The 26,619-nt window shown below is 35.9% G+C and overlaps 2 protein-coding genes across 2 annotated transcripts; one reads left to right on the plus strand and one right to left on the minus strand.

Annotated features, from left to right (window-relative positions):
- Positions 1-8,348: 8,348 nt before the first annotated feature.
- LOC107803890 (uncharacterized) lies at positions 8,349-18,178 on the plus strand. Its single transcript, XM_075224418.1, has 11 exons — positions 8,349-8,853; positions 10,037-10,190; positions 11,320-11,494; positions 12,190-12,305; positions 13,302-13,326; positions 14,346-14,574; positions 14,903-15,120; positions 15,804-15,870; positions 16,379-16,450; positions 16,554-16,619; positions 18,020-18,178. The coding sequence occupies exons 1-11, from the start codon at positions 8,605-8,607 to the stop codon at positions 18,152-18,154; spliced, it is 1,506 nt and encodes a 501-aa protein (XP_075080519.1). The 5' UTR covers positions 8,349-8,604; the 3' UTR covers positions 18,155-18,178.
- Positions 18,179-20,725: 2,547 nt separating this feature from the next.
- Positions 20,726-23,406, minus strand: LOC107803888 (small ubiquitin-related modifier 1-like). The gene is made up of 3 exons (XM_016627682.2): positions 23,219-23,406; positions 21,098-21,247; positions 20,726-20,913 (listed from the first exon to the last, which is right to left on the minus strand). The coding sequence occupies exons 1-3, from the start codon at positions 23,288-23,290 to the stop codon at positions 20,848-20,850; spliced, it is 288 nt and encodes a 95-aa protein (XP_016483168.1). The 5' UTR covers positions 23,291-23,406; the 3' UTR covers positions 20,726-20,847.
- Between the last annotated feature and the right edge of the window lie 3,213 nt (positions 23,407-26,619).

Genomic DNA, 26,619 nt, shown 5'->3' on the forward strand with positions numbered 1-26,619 from the left:
TTAGGGTTTTAAACCCTAAACTGAACTATTTCTTTTAGTCAGCATTAGGGTTTTAAACCCTAAACTCAACTTTTCCATTTAGTCAGCATTAGGGTTTTAAACCCTAAACTGAACTTTTTCCTTTAGTCAGCATTAGGGTTTTAAACCCTAAACTGAACTTTTTCCATTCAGTCAGCATTAGGGTTTTAAACCCTAAACTGAACTTTTCCATTCAGTCAGCATTAGGGTTTTAAACCCTAAACTGAACTTTTTCCTTTAGTCAGCATTAGGGTTTTAAACCCTAAACTGAACTTTTCCATTCAGGCAGCATTAGGGTTTTAAACCCTAAACTGAACTTTTTCCTTTAGTCAGCATTAGGGTTTTAAACCCTAAACTGAACTATTTCTTTTAGTCAGCATTAGGGTTTTAAACCCTAAACTGAACTTTTCCTTTCAGTCAGCAGTAGAGTTTTAAACCTTAAACTGAACTCTTTCTTTCAGTCAGCATTAGGGTTTTAAACCCTAAACTGAACTTTTTCCATTCAGTCAGCATTAGGGTTTTAAACCCTAAACTGAACTTTTTCCTTTGGTCAGCATTAGGGTTTTAAACCCTAAACTGAACTGTTTTCTTTAGTCAGCATTAGGGTTTTAAACCCTAAACTGAACTTTTTCCATTCAGTCAGCATTAGGGTTTTAAACCCTAAACTGAACTTTTCCATTTAGTCAGCATTAGGGTTTTAAACCCTAAACTGAACTTTTCCATTCAGTTAGCATTAGGGTTTTAAACCCTAAACTAAACTCTTTCCTTTAGTCAGCATTAGGGTTTTAAACCCTAAACTAAACTTTTCCATTTAGTCAGCATTAGGGTTTTAAACCCTAAACTGAACTTTTCCATTCAGTTAGCATTAGGGTTTTAAACCCTAAACTGAACTCTTTCCTTTAGTCAGCATTAGGGTTTTAAACCCTAAACAGAACTTTTCCTTTCAGTCAGCATTAGGGTTTTAAACCCTAAACTGAACTCTTTCCTTCAGTCAGCATTAGGGTTTTAAACTGTAAACTAAACTTTTTCCATTCAGTCAGCATTAGGGTTTTAAACCCTAAACTGAACTTTTCCTTTGGTCAGCATTAGGGTTTTAAACCCTAAACTGAACTTTTTCCTTTAGTCAGCATTAGAGTTTTAAACCCTAAACTGAACTTTTCCATTCAGTCAGCATTAGGGTTTTAAACCCTAAACTGAACTTTTTCCTTTAGTCAGCATTAGGGTTTTAAACCCTAAACTGAACTTTTCCATTCAAGCAGCATTAGGGTTTTAAACCCTAAACTGAACTTTTTCCTTTAGTCATCATTAGGGTTTTAAACCCTAAACTGAACTATTTCATTTAGTCAGCATTAGGGTTTTAAACCCTAAACTGAACTTTTCCTTTCAGTCAGCATTAGAGTTTTAAACCCTAAACTGAACTCTTTCTTTCAGTCAGCATTAGGGTTTTAAACCCTAAACTGAACTTTTTCCATTCAGTCAGTATTAGGGTTTTAAACCCTAAACTGAACTTTTTCCTTTGGTCAGCATTAGGGTTTTAAACCCTAAACTGAACTTTTTTCTTTGGTCAGCATTAGGGTTTTAAACCCTAAACTGAACTTTTTCCATTCAGTCAGCATTAGGGTTTTAAACCCTAAACTGAACTTTTCCATTTAGTCAGCATTAGGGTTTTAAACCCTAAACTGAACTTTTCCATTCAGTTAGCATTAGGGTTTTAAACCCTAAACTGAACTCTTTCTTTTAGTCAGCATTAGGGTTTTAAACCCTAAACTGAACTTTTCCTTTCAGTCAGCATTCGGGTTTTAAACCCTAAACTGAACTCTTTCCTTCAGTCAGTATTAGGGTTTTAACCCCTAAACTGAACTTTTTCCATTCAGTCAGCATTAGGGTTTTAAACCCTAAACTGAACTTTTTCCATTCAGTTAGCATTAGGGTTTTAAACCCTAAACTGAACTCTTTCCTTTAGTCAGCATTAGGGTTTTAAACCCTAAACTGAACTTTTCCATTCAGTCAAGCATTAGGGTTTTAAACCCTAAACTGAACTTTTCCATTTAGCCAGCATTAGGGTTTTAAACCCTAAACTGAATTTTTCCATTCAGTCAGCATTAGGGTTTTAAACCCTAAACTGAACTTTTTCCTTTGGTCAGTATTAGGGTTTTAAACCCTAAACTGAACTTTTCCATTTAGCCAGCATTAGGGTTTTAAACCCTAAACTGAATTTTTCCATTCAATCAGCATTAGGGTTTTAAACCCTAAACTGAACTTTTTCCTTTAGTCAGCATTAGGGTTTTAAACCCTAAACTGAACTTTTCCATTCAGTCAGCATTAGGGTTTTAAACCCTAAACTGAACTCTTTTCCATTCGGTCATCATCAGGGTTTTAAACCCTGAACTGAACTCTTTCCTTTAGTCAGCATTAGGGTTTTAAACCCTAAACTGAACTTTTTCCATTCAGTCAGCATTTGGGTTTTAAACCCTAAACTGAACTTTTCCATTCAGTCAGCATTAGGGTTTTAAACCCTAAACTGAACTCTTTCCTTTAGTCAGCATTAGGGTTTTAAACCCTAAACTGAACTTTTTTCCTTTAGACAGCATTAGGGTTTTAAACCCTAAACTGAACTTTTTCCTTCAGTCAGCATTAGGGTTTTAAACCCTAAACTGAACTCTTTCCATTTAGTCAGCATTATGGTTTTAAACCCTAAACTGAACTTTTCCCTTTAATTAGGATTAGGGTTTTAAACCCTAAACTGAACTTTTCCCTTTAATCAGGATTAGGGTTTTAAACCCTAAATTGAACTTTTCCCTTTAATCAGGATTAGGGTTTTAAACCCTAAACTGAACTTTTCCCTTTAATCAGGATTAGGGTTTTAAACCCTAAATTGAACTTTTCCCTTTAATCAGGATTAGGGTTTTAAACCCTAAACTGAACTTTTCCCTTTAGTCAGCATTAGGGTTTTAAACCCTAAACTGAACTCTTCCCTTTAGTCAGCATTAGGGCCCTAACCCTAAACTGAACTTTCCCCTAGTTGGTCAACATTAGAGTTTCAACTCTAAACTGAGCTTCTCCCCAGCTAGTCAGCATTAGGGCTCCAACCCTGAACTGAACTATTTCCATTCCGCCAGCCTTAGGGTTCCAACCCTAAACTGAGTATTCTTACCTTGTGGCAATATCGTTGATCCAATTCCTTCATCAATGCTATGAACTTCCTGGCAAATAACTCACGAAATTTCCTAGTGAAACTGGGGCAGAAGATTTCGTTCGTTTGTTTTTTCCCCGCAGGTCTGACCTCGAGGCGCATGGATCAAGAAGACCCACGAGATGAGCCTCAACCCAGAATCAAAAAGAGAAGATGTTCCGAGATGCTTGGAAAAACGAAGGGCGGATCGCTCAAAGGTTTGATCAAGGTCCCAAATTCTATCAACCCCATCTTACCCAGTACCGGAAATAAACAGGCACCTACAACTTGCAAGCATCAAGATTCAGATCGAAGTCTACAAGTAGAATCAGCTAAGACCCAGGATCAAGTCGCAAAAGAATCACAGATAGGAATCTTGTAACTAGAGGTTGGCATGCACACGTAGTTTAGTTCAGTTTCAATTTTCCTTTGTTTGTAATAAAGGAGTCAGTAAGCAGCAACAGCAGCGGCAACAGCAATAACAGCAAGCATTGCAGTCCCATGGTAGCCCCAACTACCCAAAATTTCCCGAACTACATTATCCTAATTCCCCTTTAGTCAGGGATATGTAGGAAACCTTTGAAGCATAGGTTCGGTTAAATCTTTTTCAAAAAAATGCTTCACACGGAGTACTCGGATAGGCAAAAATCGCTCACTTTATCTTTGCGCGAAAACCCTTCGTGTCTTCGGGCAAAGAGGGGCAGCTGTAAGCACGTGATTTTTGCCCTATATGAGAAATACCCCCAAAAAATGCAAAATAAAATGATTTTCCTTGGTGTGCAATTTTGAGTATTTTTGTGATATGTTTGGATAATTATTTGTATTTGTCTGTGTTCGCTTATTTGTTAAATTAATAGAAAATATAAAAATATGTCGCATTTTGCATGTAGGATTTAATTCTACAATTGGTAGTAATTAAATGAGCTTTACAAAAATTAAAAATTACAAAAATAGGCATCTTTTGCATTTCTAGCATTTAATGTCCAAATATACAATGTTATGCTTAATTATTACTTAATTGTGCGTTAATTGTTATTGGAAGTTAATTTGCGCTTTTATAACTTAATTTAGTTCTTAATAATAATTTAAGTATTTTTATAATTTAGTTTTAGAAAATAAAAGAAGAAAAGAGAACAAAAAATACAAAAGAAAATCGGATTGGGCCACTTCTTCAATTATAAGCCAAAGGCCCAAAAAATTGCCCAATCTTCTCCATGACCCAGTCCACTACAGACCGGGTTGACCCGGTCCGCCCCATTAACCCATTAACCCAACACCCCTTCTTCATTTTTTCAAAACATAAAACAAAAGAAAAAAAGAAAGAACAAGAAAACCCTAAAACACTAACTCATCCTCCCCCCCCCCCTTTCTCATCTTTCTTCTTCTTCTCAAAACACCAACCTCCCCATCAATGGCTACCCTCTTCTTCATCACACAGCCATGGGCTGCCAGCTGCTCCTGTTTCGCGTCAACCATGGCTGATGTCACTGCCTCGTCGTCCAGTCCCCCCCCCCCCCCCCCCCCCCGCTGCTGTTTCTTCACGTTCCAAGCTCGAGCCAGTCGTCCAAACTCAGTCACGTAACCAAACGGAACCCTAGCTGCCTCGTTCCTTCACTTCTGCCGCGACAGCTGCTGCTGCTGCTCCGGCGTGGCTTCAGTCAACTTCTTAGATTCATTCATCGTCGTTTGGTCGAGCTCTTCGTCGAGTTAGTCGTTGAGTCCGGACAGATTTATTCCCATTTTGAGGTTCATCAAAACAGTCCATACAATCGAGTTCGTTGTTGTTCATCTCCGGTTAGTAGTTTTTGAGTTTTATTTTGTCCATATTTTGTTTTGATATTTTCGAATCTAAAATCGGCAAATGTTTGTTTTGTTCATGTCTATGGTTAGATGTTTAATTTTTTGTTTTGTTCATGTTCATATGTTTTTGTTGAATTAATTTTCAGATTTCAAATGGAAGTTAATTAGTTATTTTTCATGTTTATTTCATGTTTGTATTGTTGTTTAAGTGAATATTTGTTAGTTTAATGTTTGTTAGATTCAAATTGAAATTTAATTGGTTATTTCTTCAATTTGTTTCATGTTGTTATGTATTTTCCAGGAATCATTAATATTGTTTGAGTCATGTGAATCCGTCATGTTTGTTGCTAAAAATAGATTTAATTCATGTTCATCTTTGTTTGAAGTTCATGATTAAATCCAGTGATTTAATGTGAGTTTATGTTTGTCTTTGATTTGTTAATTTAGTATTTTGTTGTTTGTATTGTTGTGTTCTTTCTCATACATTCATGGTCTAAATTAACCAGGATTGGTTCCCGATATGGTTAATTCATTCCATTAATTTTGAGTTGTGTTGTTCATCGTGTTCATATAATTGTTGTTGAAGATTGTTGAGAAATTGGTCATCTTGATCATATTTTGGTCAAGTTATGATTAATTGAGTGTTTAGAGCTGATGGGGGTAATTTGGTAAATTGTATTGCATTCGGGGGTAGATTTGTAATTGCAATAAGGTCGGAGGGGTAGTTTGGTAATTGGACATTATTTTGATTCTTTATGTTAAGCATGGGGGACAAATATAATGGGGTGGGGTTTTTGATGTACTTGTTTAATATAATGGGGGACAAGACAAAACATAATGGGGAGGAATCTTGTACTTGTTTAATGTAGGCATGGGGGACATATTGTAATGGGTTGGTAATGTGGTATTTATTTAATGTAGGCATGGGGGACAAAGTTTAAAATAAAGAAACATTAAGTAGTGGGACAAAGCATGCAATTGAGGGAATAATTTGGGTTTGGGAATTGAAGACTTGTCTTGCTATATATAGAGTCATTTCTTGACATTAAAAGAGGACTAGACTTAGAGAAAAAAACTTAGACTTGAACAAAAAAGAGAGAAAAGTAAGACTTAGAGAGGGAGAGGATTATTATTTGGGAGAATATTTTTTAGAGTAATACTTTCTGAAAATCTGAAGAAGAGTGGTAGAGTTTTGAAGAAGAGAAAGACAACTTGAACTTCTACTTAAATAAATTCTGTTTGTCTTTTCTCGAGTGTTATTCAAAATCAGTAAACTACTGCATCTTGTATCCATCTCTCTTCTGCTTTGACTGTGATTGCACTTTGGTATTGCTGATTTTTTCAATCCGTTGCTGGGTTATTCTACTAGTTATTACTGGTTTGCGGTGTTGTTGAACCTGCTGTTGCTGCGTTATTATTGCTGCTGACTTCTCCTTCTTTTGTTCTTGTACTGCCATTTCCAGGTACACATTTGTATACTCTCGGATTGAAGAGAAATGAAATATTAATCAGGCTTTGTTCCTGTTGAATCCCTCCTGTTTAGATTTGTGTTTGAATATAATTTTCCTTTCTTTGTATAAAAATGTAGTTGATTGATTAAATGAGTAATGATGTCGCATATGTATAACTTCTTCATCTAATAATGTTAGTTTAAATTAATCAGAGAATAGTTAATCTGTTTTGATATTATGGTGTGTTAATCTCACGTTTTAGTATTATTAAATAATAGAATATAGAATGAAAGCAGTTTTTCTTTGTACAAACTCAGTCGCAATTTTCCATTCGCATTAGCCGTAAACTAGTAACTAATAAGTTACGTTTTTAGCATGTAATTAATTAAGAGATTTTCTTTTATTTTAGAGATGAACTTAATAGAAAATATAGTCACTGTAGGTTTATCCTTTTAAATAAAAATGAGACGAGCCTCGACAAACGAAAATGCACAAGCTGCGGGGCCCTCTAAATGTATATATTAAAATACTTAGAATTCGGGACAGGCCGTTTAGCGAATTTTACGGCCTTCCCAAAATAACAATACGCTAGTTGCTTTAGGCGGACCTTTAATAATCTAACTTTCTTAAACACGGGTGCACATTGATGTGACCCAAATCCAAATCTCAACGGAGTCAAAATGTGTCGACGACCACGGGTGCATTGATTGTGACGTGGTTCGAGATGCATTTTCACGACGTTGCAATTCTATAAAAATAAATGATAATTATAAAAGCGGTTTTAAACTTAATAAAAGCACATAAGTCACAACATGTATTTAATCAGATATTTAGCCATTATAACAATTTAAGCGACCGTGCTAGAACCACGGGATTCGAGGGTGCCTAACACCTTCCCTCGGGTCAACAGAATTCCTTACTTAGAATTTCTGGTTCGCAGACTTCATTTGGAAAAGTCGAAAATTTCCTCGATTTGGGATTCAAGATAAACCGGTGACTTGGGACACCAAAAGCCAAACCTTTCCCAAGTGGCGACTCTGAATTAAATAAATAATCTCATTTCGAATATTGTCACTTAAATTGGAAAAACTCTCTCGCGCATTTAACCCTTCGGGGCGGGCGCGCAAAAAGGAGGTGTGACATGTGTATATATATACCAGGGAAAAAAACCAAAAAAAAATAAAGCAAATAAGTCAATGAAACAGGCAAAAATTGAATCGATTCGACTTAATTAGTTTGGTTCTAATTATTTAAAAAATTCACTAAATTTATTTAATTTCTTTTTAGGGAAAACTCAACTCAACGTGAATCGTGAACATCCTCACTCGTGTTGATTAAACAAATGATGAGAAATGACAAAAATGGTCCATTATGTCTGAAGATAAATAGAAAATAGTTCCTGAAATTATACTCTTGAGCAGTTTAGTCCTTTATGTGCTCCCAAAGCAAGCACTTTTGGCCTCCATTAAGTACTTAACAAACTAGGCGGTTAAATCTACTGAATTGTGAAAAGAAAATTCTAACTAGGAATAGCAAGAAAGTCCCATCAAATTCAAGAAAGTGCAACACCGAAAACTGGATCACATACCAAAAATAGACACACACACAAAAACAGAGCATAAATTACATCCCAAAAATATGCAACAAACATAAAAATAGATCAAAATTATCAAAAATTGCACCTCCAAATGTGAGTACACATTAAATATTTTTTCTTCACAGTTTCAGTTAAATGTAATAGTCTAGTTCTTTATAAATATTATTTTAGTTATACGACCAGATAATTCATAAAAAATAACACAAAAGATGTGTAAATAAAATATACTCTGTATAAAAGATCTTAGTAAAGTTAATTTTTTCTATTTTAATTGTAAAGGAATCACTTCCTTTATAAACTCCACATATATTTTTGATTTAACCTATTATATTCAATTTTTCATTCGATGAACCATAAGAAGAAATGTTTTCCACCTAAATGAAGCAACTGAAGTTGACATGTTAGCCGTCCAAATGTACTTCAAACAATGAAACGAGGGTCTAGGTCGACGTCTGAACTTTGAGTACTGTACCCGACATTCCCACCCCAAACCCGTCTCGAATTGACGGATCAACAAAATCCATTAATCAAATTTCGCCTTTGCCAGATTGTAAAACACGGGCACAATGCCGATAGCAGAGCCGATGAACGGCGACGGCAGCACAAGAATCGGAGTCAACGACATTGAAGACGCCATCGGTGTAGTGGAAATGGTGGGACCGTCTTCGATCACAGCCGTTGATTCTTCCTCTACAGCTGAATCTTCAATTTCCATTTGTGATGATGATCAAATTGCTCCTCTGTTGACCCAATCAGAGAGGCCTAAGATCAACATCTTCACCATCTCTTATCCTACTAGGCAAAAGCTCAATAAGGTGAACTCCAATTTTGAAATCATTAATTTTTTTTATTTTTTATTTTTTAAATTTGTAAATTTGCAGAGCTCATTTACTGAATTTTCAGTTGCCAGTTCTTTAGTTACAGGACTAGTCAAAATGCAACTTTTATATATCTAAGTTTTTATACAATGAATAATGTCAGTCATTAATTATTAGGTTTTAGTTCTATGCACTAATCATGTTACCATATTTACACAATAAAGTTATAAATAAGGTAACTACAGGTCAATTTTCTGACAAGCATATAGGTAACCTCGTAAAAATGGTAACTGAACCACTATACAAGTTAAAAAGCGCCAATAGTGTAGAAAAACCTTTACATTGTCGGTGTATATGAATTAAATCCTTAATTATTTGAGTATCAGGGTGAAATATTTGAAAAGATTGTAGTAAAAAATTGTTTTGCCTCAACAGTAATAGTGTCATATCAAATGGGACAAAAGGGAGTATGGTATGTTTGTTTCCCTTTTGAGTGCAGTACCTAGCGTTAAATTTCCAAAATGAAGAACGAAGAAAAAGAGAGATCAATAGAATGTTGAAGTTTTCTGCAAAAAGGTAGCTCTTTTTGTTTATTTAAAAATACATAGCATGTTGAATGTATTGAGCATCCTCTATTTTGGAAACAGTTGAGACGCATTCACAACATACATCAGGTAAGAGAGAGATTTTGATACAGTTAAGTCCGGAGAATGTAACATGATTACTACTATGGCATGTTTTTCTTTTTAGCAGTATTCTTATGTAGCTATAAAGTGTTTTTCTATCTAAGTGAATGTGCTTCTATCATCAGACGTGCATGCTGACTTATTCTACCTTAGATTCTAGGAATGACCTTTCTTTAGGCAACTTCTAGTCGTGATGCTAATATTTATGCATTTATTTTACCCCGTACTGTGACTTCCTCAAGGAGGGAATGCTCAGAGTTTGTTTTTGCACTTAGCTAGGTTGTTGTTTTCTTTATCACGAACCCAGTACTTTATACAAGCCCAAAAATGCCTATGCCTACTTGCATATTATATTTCCCTGCTCTGGTGCTTTTCTTTTTGTGTGGATAAATGTTCTGCTTTCGTGATTTATTCTAACGGTTTATGATATTGTGACATGAATCAAAATAATTCTTGTACTTTTTCATGCTTAATTAGGTTCTGACACCTTGCAGGAGGAAGTTATAAAAGTAGTTGAACCAGACAAATCGCCGTTTCTGCAGTTTATTGTCTGGCTGTGGAGTGGATCGAGGTACTCCGGTCTGCTATGCATGGTCTTGTCATCTATAATCTACTCAACAATGGGAGTTGTTTCAGATGTTTTTACTGGTCAGTAACTTATTTAAAACATTTGCATGTGTATTATATACATATATCAATGTAGCTACTGATAACTTAGAAATACAAAGATGTCATTGTCCTGTTTCCTGCCTGAAACTGATAGTCGGCTAAGTTCAGCGTAAGCTTTCATCTGTGGGCAACTGATCTTCATACAATAACCTGCCATTCTATACACACAAATTGAAGATGATAGTTAAATTTTACCTTGGGGAAGAGAGAGAGAGAGAGAGAGAGTCATTGTGACTATTTTTTCTTCTTTGTTAAGTCAACTTGGATTTTCTTTGGAGGAAAACCAGGGAAGGAGGGACTGGTGCCAGATTCCCTCTTAGCTGTTGTATTGTTCATATATCTAGAGAGACAGGATAGTGCATATTATATCCAAGCTCTTTTCGCAGCGCCTTCTGCACTGGGTTGTCAGGAGATTATTTCAGGGTTGATATGAGCACTTTGTTTTTCCTATGACATTTAGAGATTACAATTTTCATGGATATGGTCGGCGAAGGGTAGGCTCCTTTGGAACACTGCAGCAATTTTTCAGTATGTTGTTTAAGCCTATATCTTATGGATTTAGAGTATGAGAACAGGATTCTGCTATGAAGCTGACTCATGCAGGTTTTTAGTGTATATCAAAGGATCTTATGAAGTACCTAAACCCATGTTATTGCTGATACTTACGAGTATGTCACATCGTCTAGGCCAAATGAGGAGTCAAAGGACCACGGGTTTGAGCAGAACGCAGTAATTCTCGAGAGAAGAGCCCTGCACTTGCGTGCGAGACAGAGTAGTGTTTGTAGGTTCACTTTGGAGCAAAGCAATATAACTTTTAGCTCATTGTCCACTTCAGATTCCAGAACCTGGAGGTCTTTTGGCATTGCTTATCCTTTCTACTAGTATAATAGCGTCTAACTTGGTTCTGCCTTTGAATAGGCAATTGCAATGCAAGTTTAGATTTCTATATGGAAGTTCCTTGAGTAAGGTTTTGATGTTATTACTGTTATATGTCAACATATTTTGTATGTGGATACATACTTTAAGATGTATCCAGTGTTTCATGACTGCTTTTACTGTATACTCCTTTTACGCTAATATGATTTTTCGTTGTTTTTGGAAATGGCAGCTCAATCAGTACCTCTTTTTGAGATAGCCTTTGCAAGATGTACGGTAGTCCTAATTCTTTCCTCTGTGTGGTTGAGGAGAAGTGGCCAACCAATATTTGGACCAACAAGTGCCAGGAAACTTTTGGTCTTAAGAGCTCTCACTGGATACATCTCATTGATGAGTTTCATCTACAGGTAAGCAGTGTTTCTTAGACTGAGAAAAGAAACCCTAAACCCCTCAATCCGCGCTCCAATAAGGAACAGAAAGCAGAAAATGTCGAGGGTATCGATCTAATTAATAAGTTTAGAAGAATATTTACTACGGATGCAAGAAAACAGTCTTTCAACATTTAGGAGATGTGAGATGAATTCTTCCAGGTTGTTCCACTTATAAGTTCATCCTTATCTGGGTTCAGACTATTTGAGGGTTTGAATAACATGGCTCCATCTTGCAGACCTGAAAAAGTTACATATCCAACCTGTCATCCCTAGCTGTTAAAGTAACTAACTTAAGGAGTTTTAATTGAATAATACAAAAATTAATCACAATGTTGAATATTAAATGACTATCAATATCAATTGAGAATAATAAATAAAAATAAAAAGGTGAATTGTTTTATACACTTGATTTAGTAGTTATATACATAAGAAGTGCTGAGGACAAAGTTTAATGGGATTTAACAAGTTGGAAGGAGAAAAGCCAGATACAACACGTAAATGGATCCCATGGGTTCGAATTCTCCTTCATTTACATTAACATGGATGCCACTGTTCATGGTCAATTTACTCTACCATAATTATTTCCTTCCTCCGTTCATGCTACATCCCCTTTATTGTTCTATAAAACATGATTTACTAGTAACCATGAAACAGTCAATTTTATTTTTCAGCATCCAGCGGCTACCTGTGTCTCAGGCTATCATATTGAGCTTTACTGCTCCAATTATGGCTTCAACTGTGGCTAGAGTCACATTGCATGAGAAGTTAAAAATTGCAGAAATTGGAGGTATGGTCATATGCACAATCTATAGAACTCCAGGTTGATTTTTATTTTTTTTTTGTTATTTAAATTTGTATGGTGTGTGCATGGTTTACTATTTCAAATTGATTGAGGTTTTTTAAGCTGATAAAAAGACCATATTATTCACGTTTGGGTTTTAGGGGCTCGCAGATAGTTGAAAATCTGAAAATCTTCTGGACCCCTGTGAAACTGAGAGAACTGTGAACGTACACACATCATTGTAAATTGGTTGCGCAACTCCGGTCCTTTTCCTTCTTCTTGTAGACTGTCCCTTGGAATGGAGCAGAGATTCTTGAAAATCTGAATTTCCCATGAACCTTTAACTGAAAGATAAATGGATATAATACATTATTCTTGTGTTCACCATACAACACTGCAAGTCCATTGCAATGTATGATCCTTCTATGTTCCTTCTCTTTGACAGCCTCCTTATTTTTTGGTGCTCTGAGGGTGGGAAAATATATGATTGAAAAGTTGAATTTTCCTTTTTGAGAAGGTAACATAAAATTTGAAGTTTTTTCTTTGCCCCATAAAGCTTAAAAATATTGATCTTAGATTCAGTGGTTCCCTTTCTTACCATCTGCCAGCTTAAGGAATCAGGATCATCTGAGAGTTCCTTCAACACTTCCAGTTTGTCTATCAGTTGGGCCATGCTTTCAATTTCTCAAACTTGGTTATCTTTCCCATCTATTGCTGCTCTGCATTGAGTAATAGATGTTTCAGTGTTGATGGCAAAACTGTACAAGCCAATGTACTCTTTTGTAAGATGAATATCTGTCTAATGGAGATTTTCTATTGTGAATTATGAATTATATGCTTTTAGAGGACTCTTATTAGTTAACCAAGAAATTTGCTGTTTCTAGCTTCGAGAAAGCCACTGTTTTTTGAATAGGTTTTTCTTTTGCTTTTAGAGGACATTTCTTGTATTTTTTATCTCTTATTCTTTTGTGGGTATTCTTTATCATTATTGCCTTATTGCAGGTTTAGCGAGCAGTTTCTTTTATCTGTAACTGTTTTTGAACTAACAAACTTGTTTCGAGTTAGGAGTTATAACTGAGTGATTTTCTGTAGATTAAACCAAAAGACAGCAACCTTTTGATACATATCCAGTTGTAATTTTGTATTCGGATGATTAAATTGTAAATCCTCAAGTGGAACTAAATGCAGCCGGCCCTGCCCTTGTTTCTATAGGAGATCTCAGTGAACTAGGGCCTGGCAGGGGCTAGTCCCTTAGTTGAACTTCAGTCATGAACCCAAGGCCAATTAAAGCTGTAGTAGGTGTTTCTACTTTTGATATTAGACCTCCTAAAAAGGAGAGCTTTTTTGGGCAGGGGCGGACCTACTGTCAGGGTAGGGGGGGTCACCGGAACCCGTTAGCCTCTGGAAAACAATGTATATATATCTTGTATGTATATGCATATACATCGAGGACCCCATAGATAAATTACTTTGTGCCCCCTAAATTACAAAATGGCGGATGGTAGCTTTGGTCAACTGGACTTCAAAACCCCCTTTCCATATATAGACTAGGAAATCTAGTTACACGTCTCTCTTCATCGTTTCTTTTTTTTCTTTTTCTTTATTGAATCTGTTCCAACGATTCCTCCCTTTTGGTTCAAAGCTTAGTTACAGTATCTAATAAATAGTTTCGTATAATAGTATTACTACTTGATTTTATTCTTTTCAAATCCCTCCCTCAAAATCAAAAGCCCCAAACCGTAGCTCCTTTCTCCACAAATAGAAAAATACAAACCCTTCTCTCTCTTCAACAATCACCTCGACAAAGAGCAGTAACTATCGACTCTGACGGTGTCGACGATGATGACGGAGAGTTTGTACTTTGCGGATAAGTTATCACTATCATTAAGTTTCCAAAGAGTTGCACCCCAAACTTTGTCGCTAGTTATTAGCATATATAAAGACAGTGGTGCCTCGTCACACTTAAATCCTGCGTCCGCCTCTGCTTGCGGGTGTGGGAGAATTAACTTGGGAAAAAATGTTTTGCTTTCAAATTTTAACTGTTAGACCTGTAGGAAGGGAACTTATCCCATTCAGAAAGAGTATCCCAAAAAGAAATCCGTATCCTTTCCATCACCGCAATCCGACTTCTGTTAAGAGTACTGCTCTTGGACTTGTGTCACCTTCATTCTTACAATTGTCCCTTTTCTTCTACCTGCAGTGGTTCATGCCTTGCTCATTCTTCCATTCTCTGTGGTACCTTAAAAAGAGTGGCTCTTTTTATCCCTACCAGGATGTGATTTCCTACCCATACGGTAGTTTATTTACTTGTACCAACTCATTCTAAAGGCCCTCCATTCATGAATTGTATGATTTTCATATGTATTCTGTTGGAGCAAAGTCACTTGATTTTATAGTCCTTTACATTTTAAAATTATATTTTAAATGATTCGACCAGTTTGCCTGATGGTTGAACTAGTAGATAACTGACCTACTGCCCTCTGTAAATTGAGCATGCGGCCTGGATTTATACTATGCTTATAGGAAGAAATGAACTGCTTGCACTAGGAGTGACGATGAACTGTGCCTTGTTGTATGTTTGGAAAGACTGATTTGCTCAATAGGGGAAAAACTTAGAATCTCATTTGGTTTCTTATTTGAATTCTCAAAGTATTGGAGCTTTTCTCACAGGAGCTTTCCCAAGTTCTATAGAAGCCAGTGAATCTCATTTCAAGGGTAGCCATCACATTTTTGCTGGTTTGGTTGGCTTATTTTCATCTGCTGCTACTGGAGTCACCTACTGCCTTACGAGAGCAGGAGCCAAGGCAGCAGATCAACCAGTGTAAGATTGTTGGCTTGCTTCTCTAATCTTAAGAATGTATCATCATTATTAATATGTTTTGGCTTGACATTCTTTCTCTTTCTCTCTTTTCCCTAATGAGAAGGAAAAGGTGTAGTAATTCATTGTAGCGTATGGAGGAACATAGCCTTCTAATCTGTTGTAGGTCAGTCTAGGGAATAATTTTCTTTACAGATTTAAACCACATGGAGGACATGAATACCGATCAATTCCATACATGACATAAATGGTTAGTTATGTAAGACAGTGGTCTTGCCAAGAATCACAACCAGGAAGATAGGATTTTCCAATTTGTGCTTTGATCACACCCAACTTTGGTTAACTCACAATAAGTCAAATTCCTCAACATGTTCTAAAGAACTGCAGCAACGTGTAGAAAATAGATTTTTTCCATTCTGGCTGTCACTCCGAAAGCTCACCAAGTGTAGAGGTAGTTTGGCAAGATTTTTCAAAGGTTTTTTATTTAAACAATTGTGATCATGTGTCCTTTAAAAGAACAATTTAGATGTAAAAACTCCTTTGGCCTTCTTACCTATGTTAACTAGTCAAAGACTGAAGAATCTGTAAGTAGTAGCTGTTTATAATATCTAATTGTATTATGGTTTATTCAGCTGACTGTTTTCTCTCATAATATGCTTCTTAAGCAAGTAACATTTTTCTTTCAGGCTTCCAGTTTTTTCATTTGTCCTGTTTGCTAGTCCTGCTGCTGTGATGTCTACATTTGCCTTTGAAGTAAGATATCGTACATGCCGTTAGTTCTTTGTGAAATAAAAGGGAAATACATTTAATCATGGTAGATTAGAACTGTTGCAACTTTCATATGATGTTTGCCGAGATATATATTCATTAAGCATCCACAGAAGTTCACTATGACATGTACATTGATGCTAGTGTAAAAAATATTTCGGATATAATTGTTTATTGGCAACTTCCTCTCCATGAATAATATTGTTCAGAAAATGGACGGCCATCTTTAAATATTTGTGAAGTGATAATTTGAATTGCCAACCAACTTTTTTGGTAAAGAGGTTATAGTTACTCCCTCCGTATCAATTTATGTGAAACACTTCCTTTATTAGTCCATTCTGTTTTGATAGCGGCCTGTCTCTCTCTGTATTTATGAGTATTGATTGGAGTGTGGGTGTTCTTATCTTGGCAACCTTTTAATAATGTATAGATAATTATCCTTCTTGGCTTTCGGTAGTTTCTTTTTCTAATTGTCTTATTTTGTCAAATGCAGAATTTTGTACTCCCTAGTTTCTATTCTTTCCTTCTAATGGCTGTACTTGGTGTACTAGCTTTCTTTGCAGAGGTACTATTCTTAACTCTAATTCTGTCATGTGATCCAATATCAGGAACTCTGATTCCGTAGACCCGTCCTCCAATTTGTGCTAATAACCTATTACTCTCCATAGATAACTTTAGCACGTGGACTTCAGCTTGAGAAGACCAGCAGAGTTGCCAATATCCAGTTTATTGAGGTATAGATCTGATCAAGTTGTTTGTTGAGTTTCCTCTTGTATAATTTAGCTTTATATACCAGGGATTGCCTTATCTGCATAATATTTTTTTTCAATAAGTTATTTGCACAAACTGTAGATGAAGATTAGTCTGTTGTCTTACCTGTTTGCTTGATTTTGTCAGAACAACATTGATAATTAATGACATTTCGGAATGGTGAAGTTTTCTTTATGTTAGTAGCTTAGTGCTAGTATTAAGTAATTAAAAGTCTCTTTTTTAAAAGTTCGAGCTTTTAAGTGAGGTGTTCATATAATTGAGTCCATCGCTCAAATGGTTATTGTACTATTGAAGATTATGTAGTAAAGTCCTTTTTTTGGTAATAGAAAAGTCACTTTTCTATAACCATGTCACACCAAAAATCACTTGACCGGATTTGTCTAGGTTTCGTCTGCCAAAAGCTTATGTGACATTTTTATATCAGTCCACATGGTCTTAACTAATACCAAAACTAAAAATAAATCCCGACCCACAACAACTCGACCCGCAACAACCTCAAAAGTGAAATTTTGGACTGGAGTGAAACCATGCCCTTAATCGACTTGCCTGAGAGATGAGGAAGACACTGTTTTTATAAAATAAGGAGGGAGCTAGGGTTTTTGTATATTGAAATCAGGTTGTTGCAGGTCGGGTTTTATTTTTAATTTTGGCATTAGTTAAGTCCATGTGGACTGATACAAAATGCCACATTAGATTTGGCAGCCGGAACTTGGACAAATCCGGACAAATGATTTTGAGATTGATACGTGTATAAACAAGTGGTTTTTCTGGGGGGGTTTTTTTTTTTTTTTTTAAAATGTCTTTACAGCATATTCTCTCATAATTGAGTGACCATTTGAGCAATGGACTCTCACACATTTCAAGTGAAAGTAGGAAAAAGTTTGAATCCCAACATACCATTGTTAAAGAATTTCCGTATGCTTCACTCACAAAAAATCTGGCTCACACTTGAGGGCAATGTTAGAGATACAATTAAATCAATAACATGTCAAGCTTTTAGATGATGTGGTAACGTAATTCAAACTCTAACTAGCAGTTATAAATATTTGAATGGTTTATTCTTGGATTGGGTGCATGTGGAACTCTTTGCAATTCAACTATGCAAGGTGCTACTTCGCTAGGGACTTGTCAACAGTACTTGCTTCACTGCCATTGCAAATTCATATTCCTCTGCCAGAGACCAGCCATGCGATTAATTTGAAAGTCCCCCTGTTATTTATGTTTATTCCTTCTGTATGAAAATTAGTTTAATACTAGACATCTGTGTTTGGTGTGTCAATGTCGAGCTTTGCTTTCTGCTAATATTATGTTGAGGCCTCTTTGTGTTGAACTTGAACTGAACGATATTGTTTTTTTATTTCAGGCTGCGCTTTCACAATTTCTTGGAATGGGCTCATCAAGAATCATTCCATCTTTTGGCAGATTATTTGGATGTATAATAATCTTAATTTCAGCATGTTGTACCATGTATATTGGACCCGAGAAAGAGATTGAATGACAAAGTCAGGACCATTCTTTTTCATTTGCCTGCGCTGTATGGTCTAATGTGCACGAATTCCTTCTTGCACTCCACCATTCTGTCCATTGCTTCAAGGGGTACTTCCCTTCTTCATGAGTGCAATGAATCCCGGTTTCTGCAAAGACTTAACTCACCATGAGCTTGTACAACCGGAGTTCCTACATTGGAAGTGTAATGATTCCGTCGTCTTTTTCCACTTGTAATAGCTTTAATACGTTTCAAAAGATGGACGCGAAGGGGCTATTGCTTCTGATCCCAGAGCGAGAGTACCTATAACCGATAGAGGTTATCAAAATAGAGACGCTTTCGCTTCCAACCAAGAAGTTGGGTAATCACCATTGGCCTCTTGGGGGAAGGGGGAGGGCGGAGAGGATTGGAGAGTGAGTTCCAATTTTATTTTTTTTTAAACAAAGGAAATAAAACTGCAGTTCATATTTTTGATTCCTCGTTGGACTCCAATGTATAAAAAATCCTAGATATGTTTGATTCGTGTCACAGGAAAGCTATACTTTCAACTGGTGTTGTCTGGCATATGCTTTGGCTTCACAATGCTACTATTGTTCTTCTATTGGCTATAAAGAAATTTAGTTTTTCAACAGAAATCTTTAGGCAAGGGGTTTTTCGATCTCAACACTTCTTGCTTCACACCTAGATGAAGTTCTGATACACAAGGACTTGTGAACAATTTATTCTAAACTGTTTCTAATTATAGAAATATAGAAATGAGTTCTTTTTTAGATGGACTAAAAAGGAGAGTGTGCCACGTGGGACAGAGGAAGTATAGATTATCCTGTTTCTCAAATAGCTCTATTGAACTGAGCTGCGTATTCATGTTTTGATCTGAGTACAGATTCATATCTCGGGTTTAAAATATGTGTGGCTATATCTTGCCAATGGCCTTGTTTAAGAGCTTTCACTAAACATTCATTGATGCTAGATCATTGGGGTGATCAACCTTCTTTTTTGAGTCATGTTGTATCATCCTTTTGATATGGAAATAGCATGTTAAATGGGTATGAGCTCTAAAAGGTGATTTGGGAAGATGACTTCCGACATTCATCATCAAAAGGAGGGACATACTTCTGCCACGGACTTACAGAGTTGTTGACTTAGAGCCCGTTTGGATTGGCTTATTTTAAAAGTTTTTAAGTCAAAATTGATTTTAAGTCATTTTGTAGTGTTTGGATAAAATAAAAGTGTTTTTAAGCACTTGTTTTTTTAGCTAAAAAGAACAAAAATAAGTCAAAAGCCAAAAGCTAGAATTTTTATCTAATGATCCAAACGGGCTCTTAATATTTTCCTCTATCGAGGGAATAAAGAAGGTTTCGCTGCATAATAGTTGTTAAGAGGTTATTGAAGTTTTGAACTCGTGATGTTACAACCCAAGTTGAGGTTTCTTGATCATTAGTTGTCTCCTTTATGACCACCTTGTAAAGCTTAGTGTTTGAATTATTTTCAAATGGTTTAAACCAGGGGCGGATCTACAGTCTAAAAAATGGTTCACGTGAACCCGTGGTCCTCGGGTTAAAGTATAGATATGATGTACATAATTTGGGAAAAATAAATAAATAAATATATATATTTGATGGAACCCATGATCAAAAGAGATAGAAGTGGTGCATTGATTTTGGTCTCTTATTTCCAATAACCTTAAGGTCTGGTGAGTCCCCTATCCCCTACCAACTTTTTTGTTTATTTTTTTTAAAAAGTAATGGTGAGTCCATCCTCCGAAAATCCTAGATCCGCCTCTGGTTTAAACCACAGAGTTTATAAATGTTTGTAAATGTTCATTTCTAAATGTTTTTTGAGAATAATTGTATTTTAGACTGGACGCTTTCTGTAAATCGATGTATAAAATTGCAATACTTTGTAGAACTATCAATAAACCTCACAAAACTGTACTCCATCTATGTACCCCTAAAGCAATATGAACAACTCTGGTTCTAGTTTTAAAGAGAATCCATGAATAAGGTTAAAGGGTCTCTATTTTGATCACTAGAGCGAAGACTTATAGGAGTACTATAAAAGCCACTAGTTAGCAATTTTAACATCAAAGTCTTAAGACCTTCAAAGGGATAGCCAATTCTGCAAGATTCTTGAAAGATGAGCGCAATGTTTTGGTATTGTTCCAGACTTTTTCCTCTCCAGTTGTCCAAACTCTTTTGGGGTGAATTGCACAAATAACATCATTCTGAGTTGCTATTTAAGTTTGGATCCTGTTTACATAAATTTAGCCAAAATAGCTTACGGGTCAGAAGTTGACGAAAACTTAGCCACAAGTGATACAAGTGATTGCCAGAAGTTAGCATGGATGGACAGAGACTTGCCCTGCCACAAGTCGGGATCAATAGGACTTTAATACAAATGTGTCGTAACTTTGGAACTTCAAAACTCCTTGCCCGGTCGAACAATGCTACATAAATTGGTATAACAAACTAATATCTCAACTTCTATTATTCCAACTAGTGATAGAGAAAGCTAAAAGGAGACGGATTTCATGATTTTCTTGTAGGAGAACAGTAAGATAAAGTTCAACCTAGTTGGAGCAAGTTAAGTAAGCAAGGTCATATTCATTAAATTACATGGGTCATAGGGTTACAAAACCCCGTCCCATTTATGTTCAGAATCATGAAAACACATACTAATATGTCCATTAACAAAGGGGAGAAGATTCAGAGAGTTGTGCCTCCAGTTTGATGCAACATTGCATCAATTTCATCACCATCTTCCATCTCCAGCTGAAGCAAAGATGAAAAATTGTAAGAAATAGGAAAATTGGATACTGAGTAATGAGTAAGCAAATGAGTAAGTAGAATGAGTGGGTATTTTCTGTCCTATTGTTTCTGACCCCCTGTTTTCCCTTTTTATGGCTTACTCTACAGTGTGTGTGTGTGTGTGTGTGCGAGAGAGAGAGAGAGAGACCTCATCCGGAGTCTGCTCCCCACGAAGACGACGACCATCAAACAAGAAGGCAATTGAATTGAAATCAACTGACTGCCTGTCACAATAAGCATTCATCAGTTTTTTTAGCTGAGTGCTTCTTTTGATTCTGAAAAAGACCTCATTCCCATCCTGCAACCAATAAACCATCCAGATCAATCATACTGTTGGCCGCTTTCCTCCTCATTAGCGTGTGCATATGGACATTTTCTGAAATGTTAATAGGCTGCTATAATCCATACAACGATGACAAAAAGAAGATAAAAAGAAGGGAAAAGGAACCAAAACGTCCATACAGATCATTAATACAAGCAGATATGGGGTCAATCACACTATAGTTCTCCAGGCAAAAGACAAGACTGTACGGATTAGCAAAAGAAAATTAACCCCAAAATCGGAGGGTAGGTTTCCAAGTAATGGTATTTTCCAGCCAACCCAGGTTCACCTTGTCTTAACACAGAAAAGCACATGGCTAGATGTAAATCATTGTTGATAGTCCTCTTTTACCAAAGCCAAAGAAACAAATCATCAGTTCCATTCTTTTCATTACTTTCTATAAGAAATCCCACAATCACCACCAGAATCTACCACTGACAACTACAGGGATCACACTGTGATCCTTTACATCCACAATGTGTGTTAACCTAAACTATGGTTGGTTTGGCATTGAACAAACAAAATTTGTACAAAAATCTCGAAAGAAACAATTTACCACAGTACAACCGATAAATGGTACACCACTGCCATCCTCACTTCTACAGGCACCAAATGCTTGTATATTTGATTGAAACTACCATCTTCAACCCAAACAAAAGAAGCAACAAGGTCACTTTTATTATATAGAAAAATATCTTTTTTATCCCAAAAAACTACCTGGACGCATTATTCTTAAATGAATTCTTTCCAAAAGAAGCCTGAAAATGTAGTTTCATCAGTTCTCTGAGTTAATAGAAAAACTTAATGAAACACTGCACCATATTTATGTATCTTTTTTTTTTTTTTTGCAGATCAACTGAATAAGCAATAGCACCAATTTCCCTATTCCGAATCTGGCTTTAGGTTGTTTTTCCTTTCTCTTTTCTTTTAATTCAACCTCTTTAAGAGGCTTCCTTTTAGTTAAGATTTTTTTTAGGACGGATACTCAAATATCCTTTTAGTTAAGACTTCCAAGCAGATTAGCACTTAAAATGAGGTTTTCATGCCTTGGCACTTGCAGCTCTCACTTCATGAAAAAGAGAAAACATAAGTAAATTTTGAGGTAGTCCAATTGTTAGAGGGTGTATTTTGAATTTAGGCGCAATGGGTTAATACAATATTGTAAAATAGGTCAATATAAATGCCTTACAAGACAACCTAAAGATGAAAGCCTGTGATTAAGAAACACTTGAAAACATTACGTAGTTTTTTGATAATTGCACTCAAGTGTGTAGCCTAGAGGTTGATGAAGTTTTATTGACGACAATGGGATACCAAGGTTTCAAATTCCACAGAGGCTACAATACCAAGTGTTCTGTTACCCATTTGCCTAAGCCTAGGTGATTTGGTGTAACATAATTCAAGTTCTTAAAGAACGTAGCCTCAAAAGTCATACAAGAAAAGTGAAGTAAAACTTCCCTACACCATAAAAAGAAGCCTAATTCACTATGAAAACTAAATAGAAGATAAGTTAGAGAAAATTTCTAGCCATCAAACTACCTAAAATCAATTAAGAGCAAAAATACAAGTAACTGTCTATAATTGTCATGAATAGGCAACCTAGAAAAGAGGACAACGTTACAACCAACTAAACCGCTAAAAATTCTTTTCATTATATGTACTCGTTCCTTCCCAATTTATGTGATCAGATTTCATTTTAAATTTTTCCTTTCAATATTTAGAAAAAGTTCAGCAAACGTTGTATGGAGCTATACCCTGCAAGCAAAACTACTGAAAATCAAACAGCGATAAGGAAAAATCAGAAGAATCTAAAAGGATCATATTCTAAAACTAAACAAAACACTCAAACGTTACAAACACCCGTACCAAACGAAACCCTAGGTTTTCATACGCTATATGCACGAGTGTGAGTGTGTGTGCGTGTGAAAGAGAGATAGAACAGAGAACCTGGCCTTTGACTTTAAGATTGATGTGAACTTGATCGCCGCTGGGCTTCTTGTCTTCCTCTGCTTGCGACATTTTTCTCTCCCAAAAAGCTCCTCTCTCTCTCTCTCTCTCTTTGGCAAAGCAATAGAATTATTGTTTCAAAAGTACAGGAGGGAGTGGGTTTTATCTTTTTATATTTGGACTCAGTTTTGTATTGGTCACGGTGACCCAGGGCCTTTTAATAGTCATTGGCTTAAAAATCACGCACCTTTTTTCATTTTTTTTAGAATTCCCCAAAATCCCCCGAATTATACAATATTATACTTCATATTAAAATTCCCTTGTTTGCATTCTTATAGCCTTTTTGGCCAAGCTTCTTTTTTGCCAAAAGTATTTTTTTTGCCAAAAGCACTTTTGACAAAATTAAGGTATTTGGCCAAGCTTTTAGAAGGAAAAAAAGTGTTTTTGAGGAGAAGCAGAAGCAGTTTTGGAGAAGTAAAAAAAATTAGTTTCTCTCCAAAAGCACTTTTTTGAGAAGCACTTTTGAGAAAAATACACTTAGAAGCAGTTTTTTAAAACTTGGTCAAACAGTAATTGCTGCTCAGAAGTGCTTTTCAAACTAATTAGCCAAACACAAACTGCTTCTAACCAAAAGTACTTTTGAGAAAAGCACTTTTGAAAAAAAAGCACTTCTCAAAATAAGCTGATTTTTGCAGCTTGGCCAAACGGGCTATTAGACGTGTTTTTACTAGAAAGAATTACAAGAAAGTACAATTGAGATCACACCATAACAAAAAATGGCCCATGTTTTTATGTTTTACCCAACCTAGCTCATATTGTACATATTTTGAAAGCACTAGCAAATTCAAAATCTATGGAGTTAAATTTGTATTCTCACAACCATTGTATTCACTCTCTTTTCTTCTCACATCTTCTACATATGCTTCAAGAGGCCTTCCGCCATTACTGCCTCTCCCATGTGTCACCTTGTTGCAATGTAAGAAAATTAAAGAGTAGAATTTCACCATTGAAGACTATTCAAAGCTTTGCTTTTGAAAATAGGATTTTTTTTTTGAGTTTGTTAGTTATTTGGATTGGGTGTTGTTCCAATTGATTGAAAATATCAAAAGGAGTTCAAAATTTCAATTAGAAGTGATTTTAAGTAGATTTGAACAAGATTTGAGTTAAATTTCAGAAAAGATGCAAGGAAGAAGACGCAATCAGTTTTTTGTATAATTATGTATAATCTGTATAATAGTGTATATGGGTGTATAAACACATCTTATACACTTTTATACACCTTTATACAAGCATTTGTAGATGAACTTCTTCCAAGATTTTCAATTACAATTCTTGTTCAAAACCAGTCCAAATCTCAATTAAATGACTTCAAGTTTTATATATAACCTCCTTATACTATTTCTAACTATTCTAAATATCACTCACTCCAAATTTCTCACAAAAATCAAATTCGGAATCTAAACCCACATATTTAAGCTTGTTAAAAATCTAATTTTCACCATTCAAATGGATTTGGTTTGTTGAACTAATATTTGAGTTATAGTTGTTGATTCGAAAATTAACTTAAAAGTTTGAACAATCTTTTTAAAAATTAAATAGTAATTTTGAGAATTTATTGGAGTTGGATGTTGAATCTTAGCCTATTATTCTTGGGCTAGTTAGTTGTAAATTGAAATATGGGATATAAAATTGAAAAGTAGGGATCTCAGTTGTTCCTATGTGAAATTTTCCCTTTTTACTACGTGCTCCTATTTAACTCAGCCTAAAATTTCCTAAACTATTAATTCTTTTGTCAATTACCTACTTAAACTATTTGGTATCCCCAAAACTCCCTTGAACTATATTCTCTTATGTATTAAAATCTCATGTTTGAATTCTTAGAGGTGCGTCTGCCAAACTGTACTAACTTATGGTTTGAACTAAGTTTTTCATGTAGTTTACACATAAGGTATACTCTTGGATGACTGGCTAATTCTAAGAGTTTTGACCAAAATATGATCAAATACAATGCATAAATTTTAGGTTTAATTGTGATTATACTTTATGCTAGACTCCAATTAGATAAATCTTTATTTACATTTACTTTATAGCATAATAAAAAAATAAATGAAGGCATATAATGTTGTATTTCTGAAAAATCATCTTATATTACATAAAAAAGATTACACAAAATAAAATTTCGCAAATAAGCAACCAATCGGCCAGCAATTACATTCTCTAATTCTAAATACGAAAACAGGTCAAAAATACTCCTTTACTATTCGAAAATATTAATTTATACCCTATGTTATACTATTGGTTCACCACTGCATGATACAAAAATTTCCCTCTGTCGTTAGGTCCATCCACCGTAAAAACATTATCACACATGGCCTGACATAACGCTGAGGTGGATATCACGTGGCATGCCACTTCATCGCATCTATCCCATTTTACTTTCTCCCCTACTGTCACGACCCCAAACCCGGGCCCGGTCGTGATGACGCCACTCGTGAAGACAAGGTCAGCCAACACACTCCCAATTCATTTTAAGCAATTAAAATAATATGAATTAAGTCTTTAACATAATAAAAAAATCCCCAAAATAAGGTGAATACTACGGTTTGCGGAATAGACATAGCCCGACATCGGGGTATCACCAGTCATGAGCATCTATCATAAAAACTACAAGTTTGAAAGAGCCTACACAACTATTACATGGCTAAAACAGGAGAAAAATAAGATAGAGGGAGAAGCACTGGGCTGCGAATGTCGGGCAGCTACCTAGTGAATCTCCGAAGTCTGCTAGAAGCTCTTAACCCTCGCAAGCAGGACCTGAAGCGCCTGAATCTGCACATGGGGTGTAGGGAGTAAAGTGAGTACTCCAACTCAGTGAGTAATAATAATAAATGCAGACTGAGCAATAAGAAATCACGTAAAAGCACATCAACAAGTTATAAAGAAGCACTAAAAGCCACTAAAAATAATGAAACGGTGAAAGTATGTAAAGTCACTTTAGTTTAGTTTAAGCTTCTTTAGAAATGCCTTTTTAACAGTTAAGCAAGTAATTGACAGGCAACTAGAAAAGATAAACACATAAAGAACCGCCCCTCAGGCACAATACCAGCAAAATCAACCCCTCGGGCAACACATGGAACAACACCAGCCCCTCGGGCTATATCTCAAATCACAATGGGTACCCGTACTCACTAGAGGTGTGTAGACTCCTGGAGGGGCCCCTTACGGCCCAAGCACAATATCAAGTCATCTCGTGGCATAATCAATAGGATCTAGGCGTCATATCAACAAGCCACCCCGTGGCGTACAATCTAGGCCCTCGGCCTCATAATCATGAATCAGTGTATGCTCACAACACAGGCCCTCGGCCTTACTCAGTCAAAATCTCATAAGTCACTCAGGCA

This window comes from Nicotiana tabacum, chromosome 11 (genome assembly GCF_000715075.1).
Source record: "Nicotiana tabacum cultivar K326 chromosome 11, ASM71507v2, whole genome shotgun sequence".
NCBI classification, from domain to species: Eukaryota; Viridiplantae; Streptophyta; class Magnoliopsida; order Solanales; family Solanaceae; genus Nicotiana; species Nicotiana tabacum.